The 27,950-nt window shown below is 38.1% G+C and overlaps 1 protein-coding gene across 3 annotated transcripts; it reads left to right on the forward strand.

The window, feature by feature from the left end:
- Positions 1–290: 290 nt before the first annotated feature.
- On the forward strand, positions 291–27,235 carry klhl17 (kelch-like family member 17). Of its 3 annotated transcripts, none has more exons than XM_022677249.2 (13): positions 291–606; positions 7,933–8,194; positions 8,694–8,759; positions 10,382–10,503; positions 12,134–12,355; positions 16,569–16,685; positions 17,601–17,814; positions 18,823–18,967; positions 20,680–20,847; positions 21,144–21,232; positions 24,675–24,748; positions 24,853–25,034; positions 26,504–27,235. In XM_022677249.2, the coding sequence occupies exons 2-13, from the start codon at positions 7,981–7,983 to the stop codon at positions 26,730–26,732; spliced, it is 1,842 nt and encodes a 613-aa protein (XP_022532970.1). In that variant the 5' UTR covers positions 291–606; positions 7,933–7,980; the 3' UTR covers positions 26,733–27,235. The 3 variants fall into 3 exon arrangements, with proteins under 3 accessions (XP_022532970.1, XP_007246344.1, XP_022532971.1); XM_022677250.2 differs by lacking the exon at positions 291–606 and adding an exon at positions 3,477–3,644; XM_007246282.4 differs by lacking the exon at positions 8,694–8,759 and having other exon boundaries at positions 293–606.
- The last annotated feature ends 715 nt before the right edge of the window (positions 27,236–27,950 follow it).

Below are 27,950 nucleotides of genomic sequence, written 5' to 3' on the forward strand. Positions count from 1 at the left end.
TTATGGAAATGCGGATTTCATTTTCTATTAGAACTTGGCACACTGCCCACACCACCAAAAGTACCAATTGGTCTTATACAATATTTAATTTATTTGTAAGCCATAATAATCAACAATAAAATAAATAATCTCTTAAAGTTTTCAATTATATTCCAAGTAAAACACTAAAACATAGAAAACAACCATCGAAACGTAAACTAAGAAATGATAGTTACCTCTTCTCACTGAAGCTTGGTGGGAAAGCCAGCCCTTGCGCATGCGTATTTTAATAACACTATTGAAACTGAGAAAGCCCGTTCTAAAAAAAACGCTCTTCCGAGGATGTGAAACAGAATATTTAGCGTGTGTTATACAGAGGCTATGTAAGGCAGTGCAATGTATGGTAAGGGGGGAGCTCTGTGTTTTGGAGCTCTGTGCAGGTTAATTACAGCGCATGTCACTGTATGTAATGGTTTCAGTAGAGTTAGTTAGTATGTTGTATTAAAGAGAATAAATCTGCGGTGAAAGCTTGCTGTATGGACATCCCCCCGTCCTGAGATAAAGCTGGAGAGAGTTATTCACAGGAGGAAACACGCGCTGTCAGTCAGAGCCAGGCGACGCCGTCAGGTGAGTGGTTTTTCGGGGGTCTGATTTGATGATGTGAGATTAAAGAGGAGCCAGTCTGATAGGCAGGGTTAAAGTGCTGTGTTGCTGCTGAATGGACGCAGAAACAGTGCAATAAATTAACCCTGGTTGAAATAGGCTGAACTGAGCTAGCTATCTGATCATAATGGTTGCAGCTTCCTTTCAGTGAGTGCCTTTGTTTAAGCTGTGACAGCATTAAGAATCTGCTGTCCAGAAACTAAAAATCCATTCCAGGATTTCGTTCCAGCTGCAAGGGCTGCCCTGCAGCAGTTGAGCTCCCTATGTAGCTGGAACAAAATCCTGGGCTGGATTTTTACTCTCTGGATCCACGTCTACTTGCTAGCTAAACCAGCTGTCAATTCAGTCAGTCTAGCTAACCTAGCTATCATTCGTTCCCTTTAACAGTAGCGTTAACTAACTAACGCTATAAGAGGGAAACTGTGCCCTTTATCTGGCTGTACGTCTGCATAAACCTGGTAAAAAAAAACCTTTTAAACAGACGTTGGTTTGGGTTAAGATGGTTTTTAATGTGTGTGTGTGAGAATACACACAGCTGGGTTTTGAGGTGGACTGACTGATGAGCACAGCAGAATTTCAGCTTTCTCGCGCTTATGTGGCTAACTATAATATATTGACATAACTTTGCTTAAGTTTTATATTACATATATTTAATCATTAAGTCGGGTAGTTTACTCAAAGCGTTAACGTTATGGTTTTAACATTAGTAGCTGGCAAGCTGTCCTCACCTGGCCGTTCATGTGCATAAATAAATAAATAGATGGTGGTGTGGGTAAGAGTATTCTTTTAGGGGATATATGGTAATATAAAGTAGTATAGGGATTTTAGAGTAGAGTTACGGTATTATTGTAGTACAGACAGTATAGTGTGCAATGGGAAGTATAGGTGATATAGAGATAATTTAGTATCTAATATAGAGTGTAGGGGAGTATATGGTGGTTTAAGTGAATATTGTGAGAATTATACATGACTTTATTTATCTTAGTAATTATTTAGTGGCCATGGATTAGGATCTTGTTCCCACCCTTTAATAAGTTGTGACCACGCTTTGTTATTCCTTTTTTTTAACATGATGTCACCTTTAGGGCTCTGTAGTAAAAAGTAAAAGAGCATAGGGCAGTAGTTATAGAGATTATGGAAGTAAAAAGTGATATAAGGAAGCATAGGGTAGTATATGGAGAATAGGGTAGTGTAAAATAGTTTGAGTTAGAATAGAGTAATGAAGAGTATAATGAGTTATACAAGTTAAGTACAGGACAATTAGAGGAGTATATGATAGTGTAGGTGAAAAGAGTAAAAAAAAATGGTATAATAAAGAATATAGGGAGCAATGGGTAATATGGGGAGTATAAGGTAATGCAGGGTAGCATAGCTAAGAGGTAAAGGGTAAGGGAGCATAGGGTAATATAGAGATTATGGAAAGTATAAGAGGTAAAGGGCAGAGAGCATAGGGGTAATATAGAGATTAGGGGTATATTGGGGTACAAGAGGTAAAGGGCAAAGAGCATAGAGTAACATAGAGATTAGGGTGATATATTGGCAAACAAGAGGTAAAGGGCAAAGAGCATAGTGTAATAGAGACTATGGGGGTCGGGGGTATATGAGGTAAATGGCAGGGAGCATAGGGTAATATAGAGATTAAGGGTGGTATATAGGAGTATACCAGGCAAAGGGTAAGGTTTCATTGGGTAATACAGAGATTATGGGGGTACATGGGAGTATAAGGGGTGAAGGGGAAGGGAGCATGGGGTATATGAGGTAAAGGGTAAGGGAGTTTAGGGTAATATAGTGATTAAGGGAGGTATATGGTAGTACAAGGGGTAAAGGGGAAGGGCGCATGGGGTATATGAGGTAAAGGGTAAGGGAGCATAGGATAATATAGAGATTAAGGGTGGTATATAGGAGTATAACAGGTAACAGGTAAGGGTTCCTTGGGTAATACAGAGATTATGGGGGTATATGGGAATACAAAAGGTAAAGGGCAAGGTAGCATGGGGTATATGAGGTAAAGGGTAGGGGAGCATAGGGTAATATAGAGATTAAGGGAGGATATATATATATATATATATGGTAGTACAAGGAGTAAAGGGGAAGGGCACATGGGGTATGAGGTAAAGGGTAGGGGTTCATTGTGTAATACAGAGATTATGGGGGTATATGGGAGTATAAGGGGTAAAGGGTAAGGGAGTATAGGGTAATATAGAGATTAAGGGAGGTATATAGGAGTATAACAGGTAAATGGTAAGGGTTCTTAGGGTAATATAGAGGTTAAGAGAGGTATATGGGAGTATATATAAAGGGTAAGGGAGCATCGGGTAATATAGAGATTTTGGGGAGTATATGGGAGAATAGGGTAGTATAATAGAAAAACATAAAAATAATACACTTTACGTTAATTTTCCTTATTTATTCCAATTAATACATATAATATAATAATTATAATAAAATGTATTATTTGTATTATTTTTGTTTTACTTTGGACAGGAGGTTCCAGCAGCCTTTTAAACATTAACCAGCTGAAGTTAAGTGTTTGAGACTGTCCATTTTAAGGTGGACTGACTAGGACTCTTAGACCGATTTAATGTATTGCTATATTTGTCCATTTGTTTTGCTAGTTAACTAGCTTAGCTAAACTAGCAAGGTATTCGATATTTAACCCACCTGTTTTGTTAATACAGACGTGTGTGTGTGTGGTGTTGTTGTTGTTGTGGTAGTTAGGCTAAGCTATAGTAGCGTTAGTTATATAGCAATAGTTAGCTACAGCTTCGGATTTATCCGTTCCACCTTAAAACGGGATGTGAGCGCGCAGCGTTCATAGCTACCGTTTGCATTTACGTCAACAGCATACAAAACCCCAAACTAAAGGGGGCTTATACATTTTTCATATGTCCTGCATCGCTCTGGGCGCCGAGGCGCAGGGCTGACCGCGCTTCTTTAGCCAGTATCAGAGGAGCACAGCTCAAACGACTGGACATCTAGCTAACGTTAGCCTATCGTTACAGGTAAGACAGTGTGTTCCCTTCCAGTGTTCTCTTCCCTGTCTGATGGTGGCTGTGTAAATCAGAGAGGGTGGGAGGGTGGTAGGTGGGGGGCTGGTTAGGACAGGAGATGCTAGTGCATGTCCTCAGTCCTTTCAGACAGAGCTGCTGGCCATCTGCATTGCTGTGGCCAAGCAAGAATCAGACACAACAAAAGGAAAGATGCTGCAGAAAGTGTCTTTATTCAGTGCATCTGTTAATGTTGTGATGCTGATGCTGATGCTGGTGCTGATGCTGATTTACAGCCAGCCTGCTGAGTCAGATGGAGGGCTGTTGCTAGCAGTAGGAAGACACTGGCCAATGGAAAACGTGAATGAATGAGTGTATCTGTACAGAAGGTACTGTTGTACAGTGTGTATTTGAAGTAAAGGATCACTGGGAATTCACCATTTCTTGCTGATAAGCTCCTTTCCGTAGGAATTTCATTACCAGGATTGCCTGGTAAGAAGACTCTGGAAGTATCACTTACACTGACAGGTTTTTTTTCTCCACTACTTCTGACAGATGAGTGGATAAAACTCTTTAACAGGTCAGCTTGTTTGCATTTTTTTGGAGGGAACAGTGCAGCTGGACAGGCCTCAACCCAGCCGCTCAACAGCAAGTGCCGCTCTGTTCCGCTCCGTGTGCTTTACACAATACATTATTCAGGTTTTATCAGGTTGCGCCGTGCCATAGCGGATATTTGTAACCAAAGGTTTATCAGTACTCGAAACCCTTCTAGTCTACATAGCTGGTGACAGTAACATTTAAGCCCAGTACAATATACACTTGCACTGTGCACTCTTTCCCAGCTGCATTATTCATTCTAACAGTTCATGAAGTGCATGTGACCCCAGCATGAATAAAAGAGCTCTGTATTAACTTCCCACATTTGATGATTGATGAGTACTAAGCCTGTCAGGATAATTGTGTTCTTGGTTTATCATACAATACTGCTCTGGAAAAAAATAGTATCTTTGGTTTTAACAACTGAAAACCTGTGGAATATAATCAAGAGGAAGATGGATGATCAGAAGCCATTAAACCAAACTGAACTGCTTGATTTTTTGCACCAGGAGTGGTATTAAGTTATCCAAAAGCAGTGTGTAAGACTAGGATGCATCAAGATGCATTAAAACTGTGATTAAAAGCCAGGGTTATTCCACCAAATATTGATTTCCAAACTCTAAAAACGTAAAGAATATGAACTTGTTTTCTTTGCGTTATTTAAGGTCTGATTCAAGAAACTGATTCAGAAACTGAAGTGGTCTCTTAATTTGATCTAGAGCTGTATATTAATACATGGACATATGACCTCAACTTTCTGCTGACCTTAATATTTAGCTATAAAAGGTAGGGATGCACAATGGAAGATAATTGCTAATCATGGTGTTCTTTTCCATGCTGTCCATCATTTTTACATGTTCGTGCCACTTATATAATTCATATATTATAGCATTCAAATGCAGTGAAATAATTTTAACTATTAATACATTGTTTATAAACAAGGTCAAGCTATCAGAATATTGGGTAATATTCAGTTCAGCAAAAATGATTGAAGAAAAATTATCCATATATTGTTCCATGTGATTATTGTGTAGAAAACATGAAGGCTGGCTTCAGTGGTGCCATTCCTTTATTTACCCAGTTATCATTCAAAGCCAGGGTGCCATTTGTAGAACTCCTAATCATGACTGATTGAATATGAAAACTGGTGTTGCCATAAGGTGGAACCCAAACAAGCAAAAGTGTCTTTATCGGATAAGCGTTTTCATATTTTTGTAAAGCGTCAGAGCATTAATCTGGCTTCCTTCCCCCTCCTTTTCCTGCTCTTACATCACTGCACAGCTGGTCTAGCTGGAGGCCACCATTTATGCTCTTTGTGATGAATGAGTATGGTGAGCAGCATTGTATAGAAGAGGAGCTAAATAAGACCCCAGGCGTATTTTTGGCAGTTTGCAGGGTTGCTGGATTGTACTGTGTTTTCTAGTTGTTATGTTTGGCTGATGTTTATGATGCTGGGTATGGGAGCTCTGTCTCTAAGCCCGGTATTTGTGGGCATGTAATCTAATACACATTTACTGTGTGTGTTATTTGTTAAGTGGGCAGAGCGTCCCATATGCCAAACCACAGCAAAGTTGGACTGTTTTCAAGCTCTGCCCTGGCATGCTCGGCGTGCACTGCTGTTGTCTTGATTCTGCTACTGTTATAGACTTAAAATCTATAGTTATTGACATAGTTTTCCATGAATAAAGAACATTTTGGTATTATTTTTATTGTTTGATTGTCTGTGTGTTTTTTTCTTTGTGATTATACCACAGATCCATTACCTCTGTTTATTGAAAGATTTTGAGTTAAACAGGACGAGAAAATGCACACTGAGCATTACTGGCTGATAATGTCACTCATAAAACGCCTCTCTACCAATCACATTGCAAGGTTGGAACTAACTGTGATATAATATAGCTTTTAGAGGCTCACCAAAATTAGTTTTCTATGTTTTGTATTATATTATTCTCATGCTAAAAGTAAGGAGTTGATTTACTACATGGACAAAAGTGTTGGGACACCAGCTCATCTATTGTTTCTTCCAAAATGTTGATAAAGAATAACAATAAAAAGATATCTTGCTTTTCTGTGCAGTACTGTCTCTACTGTCCAGAGGAGGCTTTCTCCTAGATTGTCTTTGTGATGATTTAATTGCATTCAAAAAAGGGTATCCGTAAGGTCAGGACCTTATCAACCCCACCCTATCCTAAAATACTGGATTGAGCACCATCATTCCAAAGTTCCAATACTCAACACAGCTCAATACTCTAGTCCATGCCTTGCATTAGCTATCATGCCAATATTTTCATGTTAATCTGTCCCAGAGAGTCCTACTCAACTGACAATGTGTGTGCATTTGCACATCTCTGTAAGCAATAGAAGCAGCTTAAGGTATGGGTGTCTACAAAAGTTTGGACATACAGTGTACATTTTGTCACATGACTCCAACTCCTGAGACTGTTTATCACATGGCCTTGCCCAATTGTACTGTTTTTGTACACTGGCTCTGCACTTGACGCTGTCAGTCGTTTATGTTTGGACTGAAACTATGCTTTTTGCTTGTTTGGTCTGGTCACGTCCATGTTGTAACACTAAACACGAAGCTGTTTTGTATTCAAATACACTTGTTCAGCAAGTATTGCTGTCAAATGGAAAAACACAGGGAGCCAAAATTGGGTTTCTCAGTGGAGCAACTGTCTGCAGTCCTGCCCTTATAGGTGTGTAAATCCTTGTGTCATAAGTCATAACCCAAAAAATGATTTTATCAACATCATCAACAATGTTTCTACCAGTATCTGTAAAAAATACAGGTTGACTATCAGCCAACAGTGAGTGCAATAAATATATGATAGTGTATAGTAAAATGTTCCTTTTTGTTAAGTTTTTGTAAAAGATCTAAATTGTATTTTACTTTCAAAACCCATCCCACTAGTAATGTTATGGTGACCAATACAAATTGAGATTGTTGCTTATTTTGCCAATCAGTCAGAAGGTAAATCAGTGTGTTTCAATCTGAGGCAAAACAACAGGCATGTAAATAGTTTTGTTAAACATCAGAGTATTTTTTTTGTCCCCCAAAATGTCAAAATCATACTACATGTTTGGAGTGTAACAGTACGTGTATATCACAATGAATGTGATAGTTTGATGCAGGTAGTCACAAAAACAATATATGGGAAGAGCTATTTGGTAAATACAATACCGGAATTTTGTGCATCACATGGAGACTGTAGTGGTTCATGTGTAGCATTTTGTAAACTTCAATCTTGGTTTTGCCTTTTTTACTCACTTGTAAAACTGTAAGGTCCCAACCACAAAAATGTGTTTTTTGCACCTTTTTAAATTCTGGGCTATAATATTTTCTAATGCATTTCTAAAGCAAGCTTTTAAATCTTAACACTGAAGATCCTTTGGCCTGTTAATAACTGATAGAAACAGGTACAGGTGCATGATTCACTGTAGTGCAGGATTCAAGTGTAGGCGCCTTGTCACATAATTGTTAGCTCAAACAGCCTGATCCAAATCCGGCCTGCTGATGATGTAGGCTGCTTGTCAGTTGTTGTTAAATTTACTGCCATTCTCTTCACTTCAAGATCAGAGCTGTCAGGGAGTGAAAAACTGGTGCTGGTGTTTCTTTTCCACATATACTGGGTACAATACTGGGAGAGTGAAAGCTGATTAAGCGCAGGGTGAAATTGTTGATGTCGTTCTCTTGTGTTTACAGTTGCTGAGAGTGAGGCTCAGGCAGCAGCGGGCCTCGGAGCACAGCGCCATGATGGAGGGGGGCATGCAACTGCTGAATCGCGACGGCCACAGCATCTCGCACAACTCGAAACGCCACTACCACGACTCCTTCGTGTCCATGAACAGGATGCGGCAGCGGGGGCTGCTATGTGACATCGTCCTGCACGTGGCCAACAAGGAGATCAAGGCGCATAAGGTGGTCCTGGCTTCCTGCAGCCCCTATTTCCACGCCATGTTTACAAGTAGGTTATTTTCTCTGTTCTATTTTAGACGTTTTCTTTTTCATCCTAAAGAAATGCGATAATGTGGAAACTGTTTGGGGATTCTTTGGCTGAAGATAGATAGCATACACCCTTTTAATTTGGTAGCTAAATACCTTCTGGGCTCTGTGCCCCCATCATTACTCGGGTGCCACTTCCCCATTCTGTCCCCATCTGCATAAGCTTGCCCAACTAATGCAATCTTACTTGCATTTTACCTCATTTTTACACTGAGTTTAATGTCATCGGAAACTCAACAAAGCACCTTCATTTATCACCAGTTGAGCCTATTGAAGGCAATTCCCGAGGTCATCATTGTTGTTCTACTTTTAAACCCTCAGTTTCAGTGCATAGTAAAGGTCACTGTGTTTGTTTGTGTCTCATAGCTGAATTAGACCAGCTTCCTATTGAAGCACTTCCTGCTTTACCTCACCTCCCATTCTGTTTTCTATTCTGAATTATCTTCCCTTTCCGGTCTTAGGTCAGCAGGTGCCGTGTTTTTCCTATCTCTCCTCCTCTCCACTGCACCTCAAGCTAGAGTGTGATGGTATGTCTCAGGACAGTGTGGGCAGAAGCGTGCCATTACTATTCTGAACTTACCATACACCTGTGGAATTCACTTTACACTATACACTGCATTTAACTCCTCATTTACACTACATGTCATTTTTTTTAACTTAATTTGAGCCAAAGTGGAATTCCATCTCAAACTGTTAATTAGTCACTTGTGATCAATGTGGCATTATTCATTGTGATTGAATTGGAAATTAGACCTAGTAGACATAAGGGGTAGACACAATATTAAAATTGTGATACATTCACAATATATCAAATATCAAAATGTGCAAAATATCAAACTTTTTATTGAAACATAGGCGCTCTAAACTTCTTGAGACTTTAGACCCAATTTGACTTACTAAAGTTACTGCTTCATTACTCCACATGGTGGCGCTAATTAAATAAATAGGGTAAACCTGCGGTAAAGAATATTCTGTGAAATATTCTGTGAAAATAACACCAATAAATGTATAATTCCAGGTATTAATTTTTTTTAAATCAGATTTGTAACAGAAGTCGATGATCCTGAATGTCATGATAATAATAATGCACTCCACATATCTCCATATATCCAGGATTAAAGTAAAAAAGTAGCACCCTGATGTGATAATTACCAGCAAAATTATGGCACAGTATTTCAGGGTATAATATTGTTCATGATATTAAAAAAAATGGTGTGAAATAATATTGCGTACGATACAGTTTGGCAAACCCCTAATTCCAGGTATTTGCTTATTTAGGTGCCGTAATGTATTGTAGAGAAAAAAAAGGTATTGTGGAAAAAAAAGACCACTTAAAAAAATATGAGTTAGGAGTATTTAATCAAGAGGAAGGTGGATGATCACAAGACATCAAACCAAGCTGAACTGCTTGAATTTTTGCACAAGGAGTGGCATAAAGTTATCCAAAAGCAGTGTGTAAGACTGGTGGAGGAGAACATGCCAAGATGCATAAAAACTGTGATTAAAAAACAGGGTTATTCCACCAAATATTGATTTCTGGACTCTTAAAACTTTATGCACAGTTTACAATATCATACAATCATGTCTCACAACCATATGCACACTAAAGAACTTTGTAGCATCCTCGTCATATGTGTGAGTTGCATCTCCATATACTTGACATTGATTGGTTTGTAGAAGGGTGTGCGCATCAGATGTCGTAGTGTTGTCAATTTGGCGAGTTACCTTTTCAGATGTTGTGCTGAATTCTGCCTCCCTACAAGAACCTGACTCCCTTCAGGTGCACCTGTGTCATGCAGCAAAATGAGCATAACTTTTTACCAGGGTGCAAATGTATCCTTTACCTCTGTTAGGTACAGAATATTATGTTAAAAGTTATTTATGAATCCAGGAACATGAACACAGATGGAATTCCTCTTTTGTTTTAATAACTAAGCAAATTTGATCAAGAAATGTCACAATTGGATGTGATCAAATTCACACCTAGTTATATAAATTATATTATTTAACCTTAACGTAAATTTTATTCCCATGCTTTTCTAACCACATGCCCACCTGACCTTTCTTTCATTTCACACATACTGCCCAAAATGCCAGAAGCAGTCTTGTGTGTGACTGCTTGTGTGTGACTGTGTGTCGGATTGTGCAGATGAGATGTCGGAGAGCCGTCAGACGCACGTGACCTTGCACGACATCGATCCACAGGCGCTGGAGCAGCTGGTGCAGTATGCCTACACTGCTGAGATAGTGGTGGGGGAAGGAAATGTACAGGTATGTTTCCTTTAGTGTTCTTGTAATAAAGAGCATGCTTGTCACGCTTTGAGTTATTCACATGACGTGCGCGTGTTGGGAGTGAAGTGAGGTGAACTTGCTGACACAGAGCCGGTAAGGCATTTCTTCCACTGCCATTAGAATAATGTCACATGGCAGGTTATATATATAATAGTGCTGATGTAGACTCACTCCATCTGAGCCTATGGCTTTAATTCAGTTCTCTTCACACAAGTTAAAGATATAAAAATATGCTTGTTTTTATTATCGGGGCTTTTACAGCTTTTGACTTAACAGTTCAGATATTAAATGTGACATTAAATGTATTAATTAAGCAATAATACACGAACCTCGAGTCTATTATTGTAATTATACCACAGTTCCTTTATCACTGATTTTAAAAGACTTTGAGTTAAAGAGGAGGAGAAAATACAATCTGTTTGGTTATAAACACTCTGCGAGTTAAAATATTTCCATTGCTGCTCTGTTTGTATCTGTACTGTTTGGCTTGTAAGTGCTGCATCGTTTCAAGGTTACCTGTATGTGGTGGAGAAATACATGGAAAGCTTTGATTATAGTGCATTACCAGCTGATAATGGAACTCATTGAACTGTGGTATAATATTATTTAAATGTAAAAAAAAAATAAGATTATTATCACATTGTTTTATTCATTCACCTTGTTCCCAAACCAGAACTTCAGATTTTCAACTGTGAAAAATGTGGAGAAGGCACATAATATAAATTCCGTTCATATTTATACTATTATTTATCCTATTTTTGCACATTTCTAGCAACTTTAAAGTCCGCAACTTGTCCACCATTACTGTTTCAGCCTGAGTTTTATGTTAGATATTTTTTTAAGGTAATTCAAGGTTTATTTTGTAACTGTGGAAGTAAAGAACTGCCAGGTGAGCTTGTCATTGTCTAGTGAACACATTCACACAGAGAATACAATAGTGTTTATACTATTAGGGTAATTACAGTACTTGCTCAAGCCTGCAGTCCACCTGAAAACTTTAAACTCTTCTTCTCCTACTGTGTCTTTTATCCCTCCCTCTTGCTGCTGTGTGTAGAGAGGGTGGCCCATATGCTTGTTTTTTATCTATTGTTGTTTGTTCTTACTGTTCACACAATTAGATTTGAGTGTTTTTATAGACGTTCAGGACACGTTCTGCGCTGATCAAAGACAAGGAAAGACAGGAAAAAAAAAGAATTTTGTGGCTTTACTTATTTCGTGCAGTTTTTATATTTAATTGTACTTTTATATAGTTTCTTTAAAAATAATTGGTCTTAAATTCACTGTGCATGCATATGTATGTTTAAATGTGTTTTTGAAGGCTGTTTTTCAAAAATAAAAACAGTTTTATTCTATAAAAGTGGGTCGTGACTTCATGACCATGAGAAAATATTGGTCCTGGGATGAGACCAGTTGAGAACCTAGATAGTTTTATTTTATTGGCAGTACTTCTCAACAAGGACCTAATTAATTAATTAATTAATTAAAAGATATGTCCACAAACATTTGGACATAGTGTATTTGTTTCTACTCTCATGATACACTTTTGTAATCCGTTTCTCTGCTGTTGTTGTTGTTTTTATTATTATTTGTTTATATGTGGCGTGTGAAGACCCTGCTGCCAGCAGCCAGTCTCCTGCAGTTAAACGGCGTGCGAGACGCCTGCTGTAAGTTCCTCCTCAGTCAGCTGGACCCCTCCAACTGCCTTGGGATCCGCGGCTTCGCTGACACTCACTCCTGCAGCGACCTGCTCAAGTCTGCCCACAAGTACGTCCTGCAGCACTTTGTGGAAGTGTCCAAGACTGAAGAGTTCATGCTGCTGCCCCTCAAACAGGTAAAGAAGGCATTTAAGGAGCATATACACAGTTTTTATTATCAGGTTACATATACATATACGAATGAAGCACGATTAAGCAGGATGTCACTTAAGGCAATAAAATCAAACACGTCATGTTGCAATGTTTTGATTCTTGACAGAAGAAGTAGATACACAGTGTTGTCTCTGTGTCTGTGTAAATGACTGGCTCCTGCTGCCTGGGAAGCGCAAGAGGGGTGGGGGGGGGTGGTGTCGAGCTAACCATCCTCATGGCTGGACACGTGCTTGTAAACGCACGTGTTGAAAGCTGTGCACCTCAGTTTTACGCAGATATTTCCAGTTACAACTGAATTCAGGCTTCCCAGAAAAAGCACTCTTATTTACCTTTTAAAAAGCCTGATTAAAAGGCCGATTACTATTATTCTGCTGTTTTCCTCGGGTTTTGAGTGCTCGGCGCTGACTCGGCTCTTGATCGGTCTGGACGCGAGGCAGCACGCTGGTGGGGGCGGGGCTGGGGACGTCATGGGCCCTGCAGTGTTTAATATCGTGATATATTATTGAAAAAAGAATATTTGCAATGTAAAGAATTTCCAATATCGTGCAGCCCTATTAAACATCCTAAAATACATTATCAGACCTCACTCCAACTTCAATAAATCACATGTCCTTGCCATAAGCATGCTGGCCAGTATTCAGCCTCACTTACAATATAACTCCTCACAACTTACACAGGTGTGGCCATTCTCAAACAGTCACTGAGGTAACACTTCAAGATCAGTTTGCATACTATTGACCCATGACTTTTGGTAAGCTGAAATTCACATAAATTGATTATCAATTAAAAATTAATAAATTAATAAATTGTTATCAATTTGGCAGCCTGACTTACTGCCCACCACTTGCAATTTTTTCACTCTATTTTATACTTTGATTTAGACATTTCCATAAAAATACTTTTGCATACTTGTATCTAAATTAAATTTGCTTCGTATGTATTATTATTTTCTTTTCTTGGCCCATGAAAACAAGAGATTATTTATTGATGATGGGGAAAATAATGATTGTTAATGCAAAAAATTGCAATAATTGTCAATAAACACACAATACACCTTATATCCTGCAGCCAAGCAAGCAGTCAAGTAGGCAAGATGCTGTGCTTCACAGCCCCCACACGAACACCAGCCTAGATCAGCACCTTGTGTCATTGAGTGTCATCAGTGTGTTCTCCTCACCATCTAAAATCATCTGCCTGACCAGAGCTGAACTGCAGGCTGTCTTTTCAGAGACTCAGACACGCTAAAGTCTCATCATTCCCTCTTATTCTGCAGTAGATGATATTTCTCTTAATCCTCTCGTTTAAAAGCAAAGCCCTCTTCTGAATAATCTGAATAAGTGCTAGTGTTGCACTGCTACACTCAGTTTATGCCTGTTTGGCTCCCTTAAATCCCTTTTTCTTAAATCCCTTTTTAGGGTTTTGATTAGAGTGTTGTGTGAATGACTGACTGTGTCTGATGAGGAGGTCTGCATCTCCTCACAGTCTCTCACAAATCTCTCACTCACTTTCTGCTACAGTCTGTTTTACTCTCTTTTTGTACTCTTTTCTTTCTGCCTGTATCTGTCTCTGACAAACACTGTCTTGCACATTCACGCTCTCTTTTTTCTTCTCTTTCTGTATACTTCTCTCCATCGCTGTCTGTTTTTTTCCATTCTCTATATTGTTATCATTTAATATCCTGTTCTCTGGCTGTATATATCTCGTATTCTCTCTCTCGTAGTGCTGCCTAGTTTTAAGGGTCTAAGGACACTCTCTGCAGGTTCCAAATTTAACCAAATTAAAAACCTCTGGAATATAATCAATATAATCAGGAAGATGGATGATCACAAGCCATCAAACCAAACTGAACTGCTTGAATTTTTGCACCAGGAGTGGCATAAAGTTATCCAAAAGCAGTGTGTAAGACTGGTGGAGGAGAACATTTCAAAATGCATAAAAACTAAGATTAAAAACCAGGGTTATTCCACCAAATATTGATTTCTGAACTCTTAAAACTTCATTAATATGAATTTGTTTGTCTTTGCATTATTTCAGGTCTGAAAGCTCTGCATCTTTTTTGTTATGTCAGCCATTTCTCATTTTCTGCAGTAAATGCTCTAAATGACAATATTTTTATTTGTGATTTGGGAGAAATGTTGTCCAAAGTTTATAGAAAAAAACAACAATGTTAATTTTACTCAAACATAAACATATAAATATCAAAATCAGAGAAACTGATTCAGAAACTGAAGTGGTCTCTTAATTTTTTTCTAGAGCTGTATCTGCCGATATACACATTTATAACGTACAGCCAGACTAAACACCCAGGTATAACTTTGACTTCAAAACTAAAAAAAAAAAAATAGCCAATTGTAGTAGTGCTTATTATTAGGTATGCCAAAACAAATGTCAGCAAGTATGGGTTTAAAATATTAAATAATAATAATAATAATATTTATAATAATAATAATAATAATATATTAAAGCAATTATGGGCAGATATTGATTTACTTTTAATTGTTTTTTTTGTTTGCAGTATATATGCACCTTAAATAAGCATGATAAATGATCAAAAAGTTATTTTTTAAGTTTTGCAATTTCAAAAAACAGTATTTTGATAATTATCCCTGCACTCTTTTCTATCTCTGCTTCCATCTCTCTCTCTCTCTCTCTGAGATTAATCTGTGAGCTGGCTGGGCTGTGAGGTTTACCCCCAGATTTAAGTATTAAAACCTAGGAAACCCGTGTTTGTTTCCTGTACACAAACTGTGGCCATAACAACAGACACACGTCTGCGCTCCTGATACAGAGCCGTGTTTGGCTGGGCAGGCGGTGACCCTGCTGTGTGTGTGTGCGTGCGTGCGTGCGTGTGCATATAAATAATCCAGCTGGCATGGCGCATTATTAGAAAGGCATTGCACACACGGGTGACTGAGTTACCACAAGCTGAAGGGAGTGTCTGTGATGGGATGTTCTGCAGTTTGAGGAGCCAGACGAGGCTTAATAGCTGGTGACATCAGGGGAAAATAGACAGTGTGGTTGTTGTGTGTTAGACGATGGTAAAAATACAGCAGAAAAAAGAGTGGCTTAATGTTTAATGTTTAATACTGTAGTACTGTTTCCATATTTATTTTAATAAAGATTTATACAATTATAACATTTCTTTATTATTGCCAGTGTAAACATACAGTGTTTTGGTGTTTTGTAGGGCTGGATATCACCACTGATTTACAGAAATGAATAAATTCTGATTTACAGTGTCCCACATTTAAATTGATTTGATTTTATTTATTTACGTATTGATTAATTTAGGAATATTTCAGTTACAATTACAGATTTTTAGAGAAGTGAGGAACACTGAACCTGCCATAATTAAACATAATAGTGTTTACCTGAAGAATTAACCCAAGACAATTACATTCGTTATTATTTAACATGCTTGTAACACAACAACAGTGAAAACAGACTCTTGGCTTTGATTCAGAACTTCAGAGTAAAAAAAACCTTCAAAAAGGCTTCAAATTTATATATATATATATATATATATATATATATATATATATATATATATATATATATATTTTTTTTTTTTTTTTAGATGGAACTCATTTCTTGTTAAATGCGAAAGACTAAAAACGAGACACATAGTTTAACTACTCTAGCATGGTTTTGTTACTCTGAGTTACAGAGAAAAATAAAACAAAATAATTATAATAATAAAACGCTAACGTAAGCATCTCTAAAACCACGATATGTTTTAAAACTGTCGGACTAGAGCAGCCACATTTAAAGTGGAACTGCAAACCTAACTTGTTTACTACACAGGAAAAATAGGCTAATTTTCAAGATATCATATAAAACCCACCCCTACTGTTTGTTTACATTGAGAACGTGAGAATTGTGAGATTTTATGATCCATCATCCATCAGATCTTCAGCTCATGGTAGCTCAGTCACTCATGAATGCAGCTCCTCTCTAACACTGCATGATGGCAGCTGGATTACACTGTGCTTCTCACTGCTAATGTGCTATGCAGCACCTTTGTTCCAGCCTCGTCCACACCAGTCCTGAGTGCTGTATCCCACTGAGAACACTGGATACTGATGTGTTCAAGCATGTGTGAATGAAGTGTGATGAATAAACTGAAGTCTGAGTGATGTTTTCCTGTGTTTGTGTGTGTTCGTCTCTGTGCTGCAGGTTCTGGACTTGATCTCTAGTGATAATCTGAACGTTCCATCAGAGGAGGAAGTGTACAGGGCTGTGCTGAGCTGGGTTAAACATGATATCGACGGACGGAGGCAGCATGTGCCTCGAGTGAGTGTCGCATAAATCTTCCTGCAATAAATGCAATAAAGTGTGATTATTAATTTATATTAGCTGACATCTCAAGTTGCAAAAATTAACTTTAGGGAGGTACCCCCGGACCTGGACCCCCCCCCAATCCCATTCCCAAAAAAAAGCTAAAAAAAAATAGGCAATGTTAAAATCACTAATACAAACTGTACAGCGGGCAAGACTTTCGACTTTCATTGTTTTTTACTTTTACCAGACATGCATATACTTTGGAGTAGTTGGAGGTGAAATGAGTTTTGATTAGAGCCATGATGCTCCTTCTCTTACTGAACACATCCTATCCAGGAGGGGAAAAAACACTGCCCACCCACACCAAAAACTGATTGGCCGACTTGCAGAATCTTTGCAGAGAACAAACCAATCAGAACCCGCTTTTCTCTCCCTCTCCCTATCTTTTCCACACACGATTGGGAAAAAAATATAATTCAGTAGACTCCCGCAACTTCTGTGAGACTTGGGAAGTCTGTACTAGTAATTAAATACGTGAACAGTTATTTAACTGATTATGGAGTGAATTATGAGTTTTGGAAAAGGGCTAAATATTCAAAATGGACTGATCGATGATAAAACGATTTGGATTTTAATTACATTACTGGAAAAACATGTTAAAACAAGTAATTGTGATCACTCTAAATAACAAACACCGGTAAAGACTGTACAGAACATCTTCCTAGGGGTGAGTGATAAGGCCCTTCAAGATCACAGTTTCATGGTATTTTGGGGGTGCAATAATTATATTGTATTATTCTTGTCGAATAAATCTGTAAACCTCTTTCCTTATCTGTAATTAACAGAAGCTTACCAGGACTCAATTTGCATAAATGTATAATTTTATAATTTTCTTTTCACACTCTGTCTGTCTGGTCCCTTTCCTAGCTGATGAAGTGTGTGCGTCTGCCACTGCTGACACGGGACTTCCTAATGAGTAATGTGGACACGGAGCTGCTGGTTCGGCACCACTCTGAGTGTAAAGACCTGCTGATCGAGGCGCTTAAATACCACCTGATGCCTGAGCAGAGAGGCGTGCTCAGTAACAGCCGGACCCGGCCCCGCCGCTGTGAGGGAGCCAGCCCTGTACTGTTTGCTGTGGGTAAGTTCAACACTCTATTTACTGTAACAGGGAAATGCCATGTCTGTCAATGCTCATCATAAAGTGATTTGTAATTATGGAAGTGAGCGGTACAAGTGTGAATTGCACTCCTCAACTTTAGGTGGAGCCAAAGAGTAAAAAATCCCAGTTACTGCCTATTGCTGTTTTAATAAGAAAGTAATAGCAAAAAAATAATTAAGGGTGTTCTTACTTATACAAAGTATCTCCCCACTTCCACATTACATACATCTAGATGATGAATCATGTAGTAACTTAAGTGTTAAACAAACCAACATACTCCTGTGAAGGATTTTTTTCTTATTTGGGGTGCTGTTTCTTGTGGTTTCTGAGGCTGGTAACTCTGATGAACTTATCCTGTGCAACCGAGGGAACTCTTGGTCTTTGTTTCCTAGCGCAGTCCTTGTCCTAGTCCCAGTTCATCATAACGTTTTTGATGATCTTTGCGACTGCACTTGAGGATGCTTTTAAAGTTCCATGTGGCAGAAACAAATTTAAATAATGAAAAAAACATTAAGTTTAAGTTGTGCCCAAACTGGACAGTTAATTGTATACCGTCGCTGTCCAATGAAAAACAAGTATCTCCAGCACAGCAACTTGCAGCAACTACAGGAGAGAAAAAAAAAACCTTCTAAACTTTTAATAGAAGTTAAAGTAGAAACTGTTAATTTCAGGTCATTTTGAAGTTTTTCTATTGGTCTATTCATCAAGTAATTTTGGCACAGTGTAAGGCACAGTTTGTCTCTTCAAATTATGTAGTAAACTAAAAATCGACAAAAATGGAGATACTTGTTTTTCACTGGACAGCGAGGATATATTCTATTTCTATTTACTTTTTTTTAACCCACCTATATCTATATCTGTACTTATGTGATGTGTACAAAACCTTTGATTTGATTTATAGTGTATAGGAACAACCACCAGTTTCTTTAATCAAATTATTAATTGTGAAAATGCTTAATGGTTAGTCCATGTCTGATCCTTTCTCAGGTGGAGGCAGTCTTTTTGCCATCCATGGAGATTGTGAGGCGTATGACACTAGGACAGATCGCTGGCACATGGTGGCCTCCATGTCTACACGGCGGGCACGAGTTGGTGTTGCTGCTATAGGAAACAAGCTGTATGCTGTGGGAGGGTAAAGAGCTTTCTTTCATATTCTTTTCTCTAAACCAAAACCCTACCTGACATGTAGTTCATCAGCTAAGACAAGTCTGGTGTTGGACGTTTCTGAAAAGGCTCGTACAAATTATGCCATCTTTAAATAATATTTAAAAAAATATCTAACATTGTTATATTTTTAAACATCACTCTGATTACTCTCCAATCAGTACAGTCCAAATATGAAAGATAAACTGAAAAAAATAAAAATAATTGATAAAAGATTTTATAGTATTCTGATTTATGCAGCAATGAAGAATATCTTACTGTCTTGGATCAGTGATACGGTTCCCTCTGTTAAAAAATTGGCATAAAATTGTAAGAGAGTGTATACCTATGGAGTTTCTGACTTGCATATTATATTTATAAAATTTTTAGATGCTGCATTTAATGCCAGTGGGAAAACACATACTTACATTAGTGGCGAGTTACTGGGAAGAGAATTAAGGTAACATAGAGCTAGCTAACATTAGCCGCTAACATTACTGGGGAGAGAACTAAGGTTAGCAGAGAGCTAGCTCACATTAGCGCCAAGTTGGCTAACGTTAACAGGGAGAGAACTAGGGTTAGCGGAGTTAACATCAGTGCCACCTGAGAGAGAACTATGGTTAGCGTAGGGCTAGCTAATATTAGCACTGAGCTAGCTAACGTTACTGGGGAGAAAACTAAGGGCAACTTGGAGCTAGCTAACACTAGCAGATTTCTAGGTAACATTAACGCGAGAAAACTAAGGTTAGCGGAGTTAACATTAGCGGCTAGTTAGCTAACATACTAACGTTAGCGGTGAGTTATCAATGTTACTGGAGAGAACTAGGATTAGCGGAGAGCTAGCTAACATTAGCAGTGAGCTAGCTAACATGCTAACATATTTTGCATCACAATGGAACAAAATAGATAAAGAAAATTAATTGCAAATGGGAAGTGTTAAGTTTTTATTTTTAATACTATTTTTAATATTTTTTTAAAAACTATTTTTAATAATATTATTTTCTACTTAAGAAGTTTTTACTTTTTTGGGGCCTTAAATTATATTTACTGAGGTCTTAAAAAGGTATTAATTAATAATTATGATTTTATGCAGATAAATCTGCTATGAGATTCTTTTACATAATTTGAGTAGTCAGATTTTTTTTTTGCTCTCATTTTACTGGTATTGTTTCTAAGTGTGTAACGTGGTAATGTGGATATCTTGGATATAATGTAATTTTGGTAAAAAAAAAAAACAAAAAAAAAAACAAACATAAAAGGTTAAAAGAAATATGCTACAGGAAAAGAGTAAGATATGGACTTTTTACATTTTGGAGCTACAGGGCTAATGCAGTTATGAGTATTTAAAGCCAACTCAGGAAACTACGTGCCTAAATATAAATATATATATCTCAAATTATTCAAGTAATCTTATTGAACATGTAGGGCGTATCATTATTAAAGAAAAATGTTAAATTATCATTTAAATAATTCAATAATAAAAAAATCTGTCCAGTCAGAGGGCGTGTGTAGATTTTTAGTACAAAATAAGGTGAAAAAATGCTTGATAGGGGGGTAAATAATCAAAATGATACTGAAACCATTATCTAGTTTCTGGTTCACGGTGACTAACCTGGACTAAGTGACTAACTATTATTATTGTTCCAGTTCAAATTTTGGAAATTCATGATTCATTTTATGTGCGTCATGTTTACTGGTCAGGTATGATGGTACCTCGGATTTGGCCACCGTTGAATCATATGACCCCGTGACCAATGGCTGGCAGCCAGAGGTGTCTATGGGAACCAGGAGGAGCTGTCTGGGTGTGGCGGTGCTCCACGGCCTGCTGTATGCTGCTGGAGGATATGATGGTGCTTCTTGTCTCAACAGGTAGGATTTTTTTTTAGGAAGAGAGAGGACATCTGTAGGAAATAAACTTCATATGTCGTTTTTTGTTAGCCTATATTCTGCATTTTCATGCTGATGAGAAGTTTTTAAAAGGTCTAAAAAGCTCATTATTCTGCGTATAGATGGGATTAACTTATCCCAGCACATCTGTTGGATGTCAAAATTTAAAATATTGGTATTTTATCTGTTGGCTTGCTCAATTCGGAGTGCCAATTTGAGCAAAAATACTGTTTAATCCATGCAACCATGCAAACACCTCTCATTCTGTTCCTTTGTAGTGCTGAGAGGTATGACCCACTAACCAGCACCTGGACATCAATTGCTGCCATGAGCACCAGGAGAAGATATGTTCGAGTGGCCACACTAGGTGAGCTTCTCCTTACACAACAACCCTGATTAACCAACATCCATCACTCACAAAAGTTCTCTATAATTATGACTGCTTCTTACTTAAAACGCTACATTACTAAACATGCCGGTACTGTGTCGATTCCATAAGGGTAGCAGCAGTAACCATAGAATGAAAATGCACAGTTATCATACTGTAAATATACATTTGCTCATTACTATTGAGGAATAAAGGCTTTCCCTCACAGCATCCGCTTTGCATGTGGCACCAGTTGTTAACTTAAGACAAACATACATAACGGTGGAAAATGCAGAGAAAATCTAGAAAAACTAGTTTAACTTACATTTCCATATAATTTAAGATTGAATTCAGCAGCGTGGTATTACTTTATATACCCCCAAAATAAACACAGGGTTCATCAACACTGTCAACAACAATCAGCAAGTAATCCAGCTCTAAAAATCAGTTACCATCATATCTAACACACTCCAGTACTGCTGTTATTGCAGATGGATGTTAGCATTACATGTTTCAACACTGCAGAGGGCATCTGCTGTGTCTGTTAGCATTGTGGCTTTAACTCTGCTGAGCCCAGCTGTTAGCATCACGGCTAACCTTCAATTCTAGGATATATTACGGAGGTTCAGATTAAGATACACAGAGTGTCTGAGGATCCTTATAAATATTAGAGGTTATGAGATTGGTAAAATAGAATTTTGTTTTAAATTGTGTTTTATGATTTCCAAGTTTCATATGCAGTGAGTCTTACTGATTTAGATTGCGTAAAATGTAATAAGAATTCAATAAAAAGCGGTTTTAGTGTACAAATAATTCCCTTTTTGTTTAAAAAAAACTAAACAAACAAATTGTTCGAATACATAATACATATATTCCTTTGTCAGAATAAAAAAATAGAAATCAAAAGGTTACTGTTAAGTCTGTAAACTTAATAATGGTGATGTATTTTTTGCCATATTATTATTGAAAAAGTAGACTCTGAGTTGCCTTAAATTAAGTTTAACTGCCTCATACTTGCAGATACCCAGCTACAGAAACTATACACAGCAGAGCAAACAACAGGACTTATTATAGACCGTTTCAATGAGGAAAACAATAACAAAGCTACTGCGCATGTCTGTTCCTTCGACGCTTCCGGTGGCGCTATTTTCAACTATACAGCTGTCAAAATGAGGGCGCATATTTCGCAAATCTCCCGAAAACAGAGCAAACATATGGTCAGAAATTAGTAAAAAGTGATCAAACCTCTTTTCCTGATCCTTTTGATAAGGATTTAAGAGGGACGTTTTTTTCCTCTGATTTAAAATGCTTCCCAGATCACTACCTTGTTGAAACTGAGGCAGTGAAAGAGCACCGCAGTTTGGGCGCATATAATTACTTTCTCAGTGGAAAAGTTGGGAATATTTGTTCCTGTAGTAGAGAAGCATCACTATAGTGTATTTTGAGGTTGGAGCAAGTCAAACGCGATCCAAAACGTACTCTGCATGGTTTATAGATAAGAAGCAGGGAGAAGTTGTGAGCGGACACTGTAACTGCAGGGCAGGTTAGCAGTGTGAAAAAGGAAAGCAGGCATGTTTACTATGGAGGACCAAAAATGACATAAGTATAAATAAATAAATGTTTAAATAAATAAATGAATAAATAAATAAATGTTGACATAAATAAATGCACATATAAATGAAAAAATAAATATAAAAATAAGAAATGTATTTATTAATTTATTTATTTACCTATACAATTATTTGTGCATGTATTTATTTATATATATATATATATATATTTATTTATTTATACATTTATATGTGCATTTATATATATATATATTTATTAATTTCAACATTAATTTATTTATTCATTTATTTGTTTACATATTTATACATTTATATGTGTATTTATTTATACTTATGTAATTTTTGGTCCTCCATAGTTTACTTGTTTAAAGAACAATTTGACCTAATTTTCAATGTTTGTGACTCTCAGATTAGGTAAAGTTTGCAGTCATGTTAAATTAAAAAGTTACGTCCACTGTTTTGAACGCTGTTTACCGCTGAACGGAAGTGTCCTAGGAACAGCGACGTCACTTCCTACTAGGGCTGCCACGATTAGTCGACTAGTCACGATTATGTCGACTATTAAAATAGTCGACGACTAATTAAATAGTCGATTAGTCGTTTTTTTTTTTTTTCTTCTTTGTTTTTCTCTCCAAACTGCTGCGACTGCCTTTCTGTCCTGGACGCACATGCGCAGTAGTGGAAACCGGGGTAGGTAGTGGACGACATCTCAGGACATTATACAGACAGGCTCTGGTTTCATGGCTACCCCGCTACAGAACTCAAAAGTGTGGGATCACCAAGAAAATAAAAGTGAAACGCGTGCAATGCAATATCTGCAATGAAGAACTTGCCTTCCTCGGCAGCACAACCGCGATGCACGAGCACCTGAAAAGGAGGCATGTTGTGGCTGATTAAATGACGAAGAAGCTAAATTGCTATTTAGCTGCTAAAATTAGCGTAAACAGAGCGTTAACTTAGTACTTAACTTACTCATCTTGATAGCTTTAAAACAGAGGTCACTAATAGGCGGACCGCGATCCGGATCCGGACCCAGACGTTGTCACAAATGCCGTCCCAAACCGATAAACTACAGAGAAGGATTTCATTCTGACAGTGGCTTCTGTTTTCAGTGCTTTTCGGTGCAGTAAACTCACAGATCAGTCATGTGTGGTGTAAAATCACCAAACGCTCTCCTCTGCCAATCAGATCTGTGCAGACCGCTGCCCTGTGTACGGTAATGTACACAATATCTGGACAGAGAGGCATTTTTTATTAATATACTTTTTTTTCATAATAGTTCAAACAACCTCACGGTTGAGATGTTTCATAAATGCCAGTGCCTTATCCTTATTTTACACAGTTGTTTACACTTTATGCTAAACAGTAAAATAATTGTCTGTTACAACAAGCTGCATATTTCATTAAAGGTTTAATGAACTATGATTTTAATTGTTTTTATTTTTAGTTAGCATATAGCTGAAATCTAATGTTGGTTGTATAATAGCAGCTGCATTCTATTGTGATAAACTGTGTTTTATATTCAATTAACGTATGATCCGATTAGTCGACTAATCATAAAAAATAATCGGTGATTAGTCGACTATAAAAATAATCGTTTGTGGCAGCCCTACTTCCTACGCTCATGAATATTCCTCTAAAAAGGCACTTGTTTCCCAATATTAACTCCTTGTTTAGTAAGATTTCAGTTATCCAGGGCATGTATTTTACTTTGTTATGCTTCATATTTCTGATTCATATTTATTATTCTGTTAATGCTTTGGGTAATTGTGAAATACATTTTACCGTATCCAAATCATATCCAAATCTTAAATTTCAATCCTGGCTTTGACAAAAAAGCAGCTTATCTGTATCCAATTCTTTTATTTCAGATGGCAGTCTGTATGCAGTTGGTGGATATGATAGCTCCTCACACTTGGCCACGGTAGAGAAGTACGATCCACAGGTACCTGACACTCCTCCATTGACTAAAGATTAAAGGTTTTAAGTTATATACTAAAAGCTGCCCATCACAGAACTGCCATGGTTTTGTTGTTCCTCTACTTTCAGAGTAATGCATGGACTGCTATAGCCAACATGCTGAGCCGGAGAAGCAGTGCTGGAGTGGCTGTGCTGGAGGGAATGCTGTATGTTGCAGGAGGCAATGATGGAACCAGCTGTCTCAACTCAGTGGAGAGGTACAACCCCAAAACCAACACATGGGAGGGAGTGGCCCCCATGAACATCCGCAGGTAATACACAACCGCAACACTATAAAAAAAAAAAAGGATTTACTGACAGTTGTAAATAATAGTTTAACATATGTTTCATAAAGTAATGTTTGTGGTTTTATTTTATTATATTATGTACTTTGTTTACAAGAGAGAGACAACTCTTAGAGCCTGCAACAGTGAATAGGTCGGCCTATTAATAATCTATTACTATAAGCAGCAGCTGTTGGCACGCTGGGCCTATGTCCATGGCTTGCGTAGTTGAGAGGGGTTCTTATTGCGGAGTAAGTGTAAGGGCTAATGTAGCACTTGTGCATATGTACAGAAATGCACAGACATAAATGCACCTCCTAATTTTTGTTTACTCATGTTTATCAAATCAGTTCCACTTTGTAGTTCTATGTAACAGGCTGTAGTCCTTCTGTTTCTGTGTGTACTTTAACAATTAGCAACCTTTTACCATGTTCTTCAACCCATAGGACCACCACTGACAGAGCAGGTATAATATGAGTGGTAGGTTTTTTTTTTTAGCACTGCAGTAACACTGGAATAGTGGTGGTGTAGTGCTGCATGTTGTGTTGGTATGAGTGGATCAAACACAGCAGTGCTGCTGGAGTTTTTAAACACCTCAGTGTCTTTAACTTTAGGGCATTGTATGTCTTTAGAAGAGAGGTGCAGAAATGAATTTAGCTTTAATTTTGTTTTGTTTTTCCGTTCCACTTTAAATGCTGCAGCCTTTGTGATCTGTTGCACCATTTAAAGTGGAATGTCGAAGTTAGATAGCTAGCTAACTGCTAAGACAAACTACTAGAAATCATTTTTATGCTTGTCATGAAGAATTGGCCCATAAAACATTGAAACTACACATTCAACTATGGTAATTTAGTGCTATCATCACTTTTAACAAGGAAAATACTTACATTCGTGGGTTTCTTTGGTCTCTTGTGCTGCCATCTTACCAGTGATTCTCATACCCTCTTGTTTTGAAGTGTGCCTATGAAAAATCTCTGTATGCAGAGCTAACAAGCCCAAACCATTCCCCCTACCCCTCCAGCCTAACACGAATTGGGATATCCATACCCCTCTGCGTGCACGCACAAAACAGGGGGGTAGGGGTAAGGGATAAAATGGGATTGGGACCTGGTGGTTAAAAACTCCAGCAGCACTGCTGTGTCATGTAGAGCACACATGGCAGTAGGCATGAGGCCAAAGGTAATGGTTATCTACTCCAGAGACTACTATTGTAGTGGCAGTACAGGGACTCTAGGTCCTAGACAAGCTACATGTTTATTTGCACACCCACCTGTGTCAGCAAGGGGTGCTCTTCAAAGTAGCTGAATGCAATCTTTACTCTGTTTAGCGGATTGAATAAAGATTAAAAAATAAAGCATAGTTTGCCTATTTTTTTTTTATAGAAATTAATTGGTTTATTAATATATCCAAATATTTTTTGTTGCACTTGCTATTTTATTTATTTTTTCTGTATCTAGGAGCACCCACGACCTGGTCGCTATGGACGGCTGGCTGTATGCCGTCGGGGGCAACGACGGAAGCTCCAGCCTCAACTCCATCGAGAAGTACAACCCTCGCAGCAACAAGTGGGTGGCCGCGTCCTGCATGTTCACGCGGCGCAGCAGCGTAGGGGTGGCCGTCCTGGAGCTCCTCAACTTCCCGCCACCCTCCTCACCCACCCTCTCCGTCTCCTCCACCAGCCTTTGACAAAGGGTGAAGACCCGGCTGAGCTCCAGCGGCCTCCCCTGCGTGGCCAAAAGACGTAATTGCTCTGTGTGAGCTCTGGTGGAGGAGAAGCAGCACTCCATGGGCTGAAGCGCCCCCTCTCTGTCGAAGTAGCGCCACAAGCATTCTGCAGAAAGAGAGGTAATTAAAAAAAAAAAAACGACAACAACAACAAAAAAAGAGGGAGAGATTGAGTAAAATACGAAAAGAAATCAGAACACCCACAACACGCTGTTTTGCCCCGCCCTCATCGCCCTGCACCTTGCACCCCAGCGCTTGAAATAGTGCAGAATGCTGTCACTCTGCCACTTTGCAGTCACGTGTATATGATGTATACTGTAATGTATTTTTGTTTGAGGGGAAAAATCACGATATTGCAATAATATAGAAAAGAATGAATGGTTATTTTTCCTTAGGAATGTAGATTTCGTTCTGCCATGCATGTTTACTGAGATTTTTGTCTTGGCAGAAGAAGAAAAAACATAGATTAGGCCTAGTTCTGCTGTGCCACACTAGGTGGCAGTAATGCGCAACGCTGCCCTGTTTTGCCCTTGTGCATGGACGCACAAAAAAAAGCAGAGATTCTTTTCTCTTTTTTTTCATACAAAGCAGTGGCTGGACACTTGGCACTGATGTTAAATGGGGTCAGACCACCGAGTTTGACCACAGAGTACATGTTTAAATGTATTTTCTTATTTATTTATTAAATGTAATATATATATATATGTATACTTATCTATAAACATGACACTATTTGAGATGAGCTGTTTTATGTTTTTCGAGTTGCAGAAGGACCACAGAGATACAGTTTTAACTTATTTACATATCAGTGCTGGTAGAGGATGTGGGTGTGTGAGTTAGGATTGTTTGTGGAGCTTTAGAGAGTGTGTGAGTTCAGAGTTCTAAGTGTGTAGAGCTGTTTTCAGTGCAGGGATTCAGGTTTTTAAATGAGTAGAACCTTTGATCCAGTGAAGTTCTGTTTCCATAGCCATGTGATATCTAAAGCCTTGAAGACGTTTATCTCTATATAGATAGAAATGAAAAGATAGAATGATAATTAGACAAATAAATTATACTTTATTGATCCCCAAAGGGAATCTGGGTGCAACGTATGACTCTGTGCTTTATAAAAGTGTTTGCGACTAACAGAAGAGGGCATTGTAACATTGTGAACAGTAAAAGGCCTCTCTATGAGGCTAT

The sequence above is a fragment of the Astyanax mexicanus genome, chromosome 13 (genome assembly GCF_023375975.1).
Source record: "Astyanax mexicanus isolate ESR-SI-001 chromosome 13, AstMex3_surface, whole genome shotgun sequence".
In the NCBI taxonomy this organism is placed as follows: domain Eukaryota; kingdom Metazoa; phylum Chordata; class Actinopteri; order Characiformes; family Acestrorhamphidae; genus Astyanax; species Astyanax mexicanus.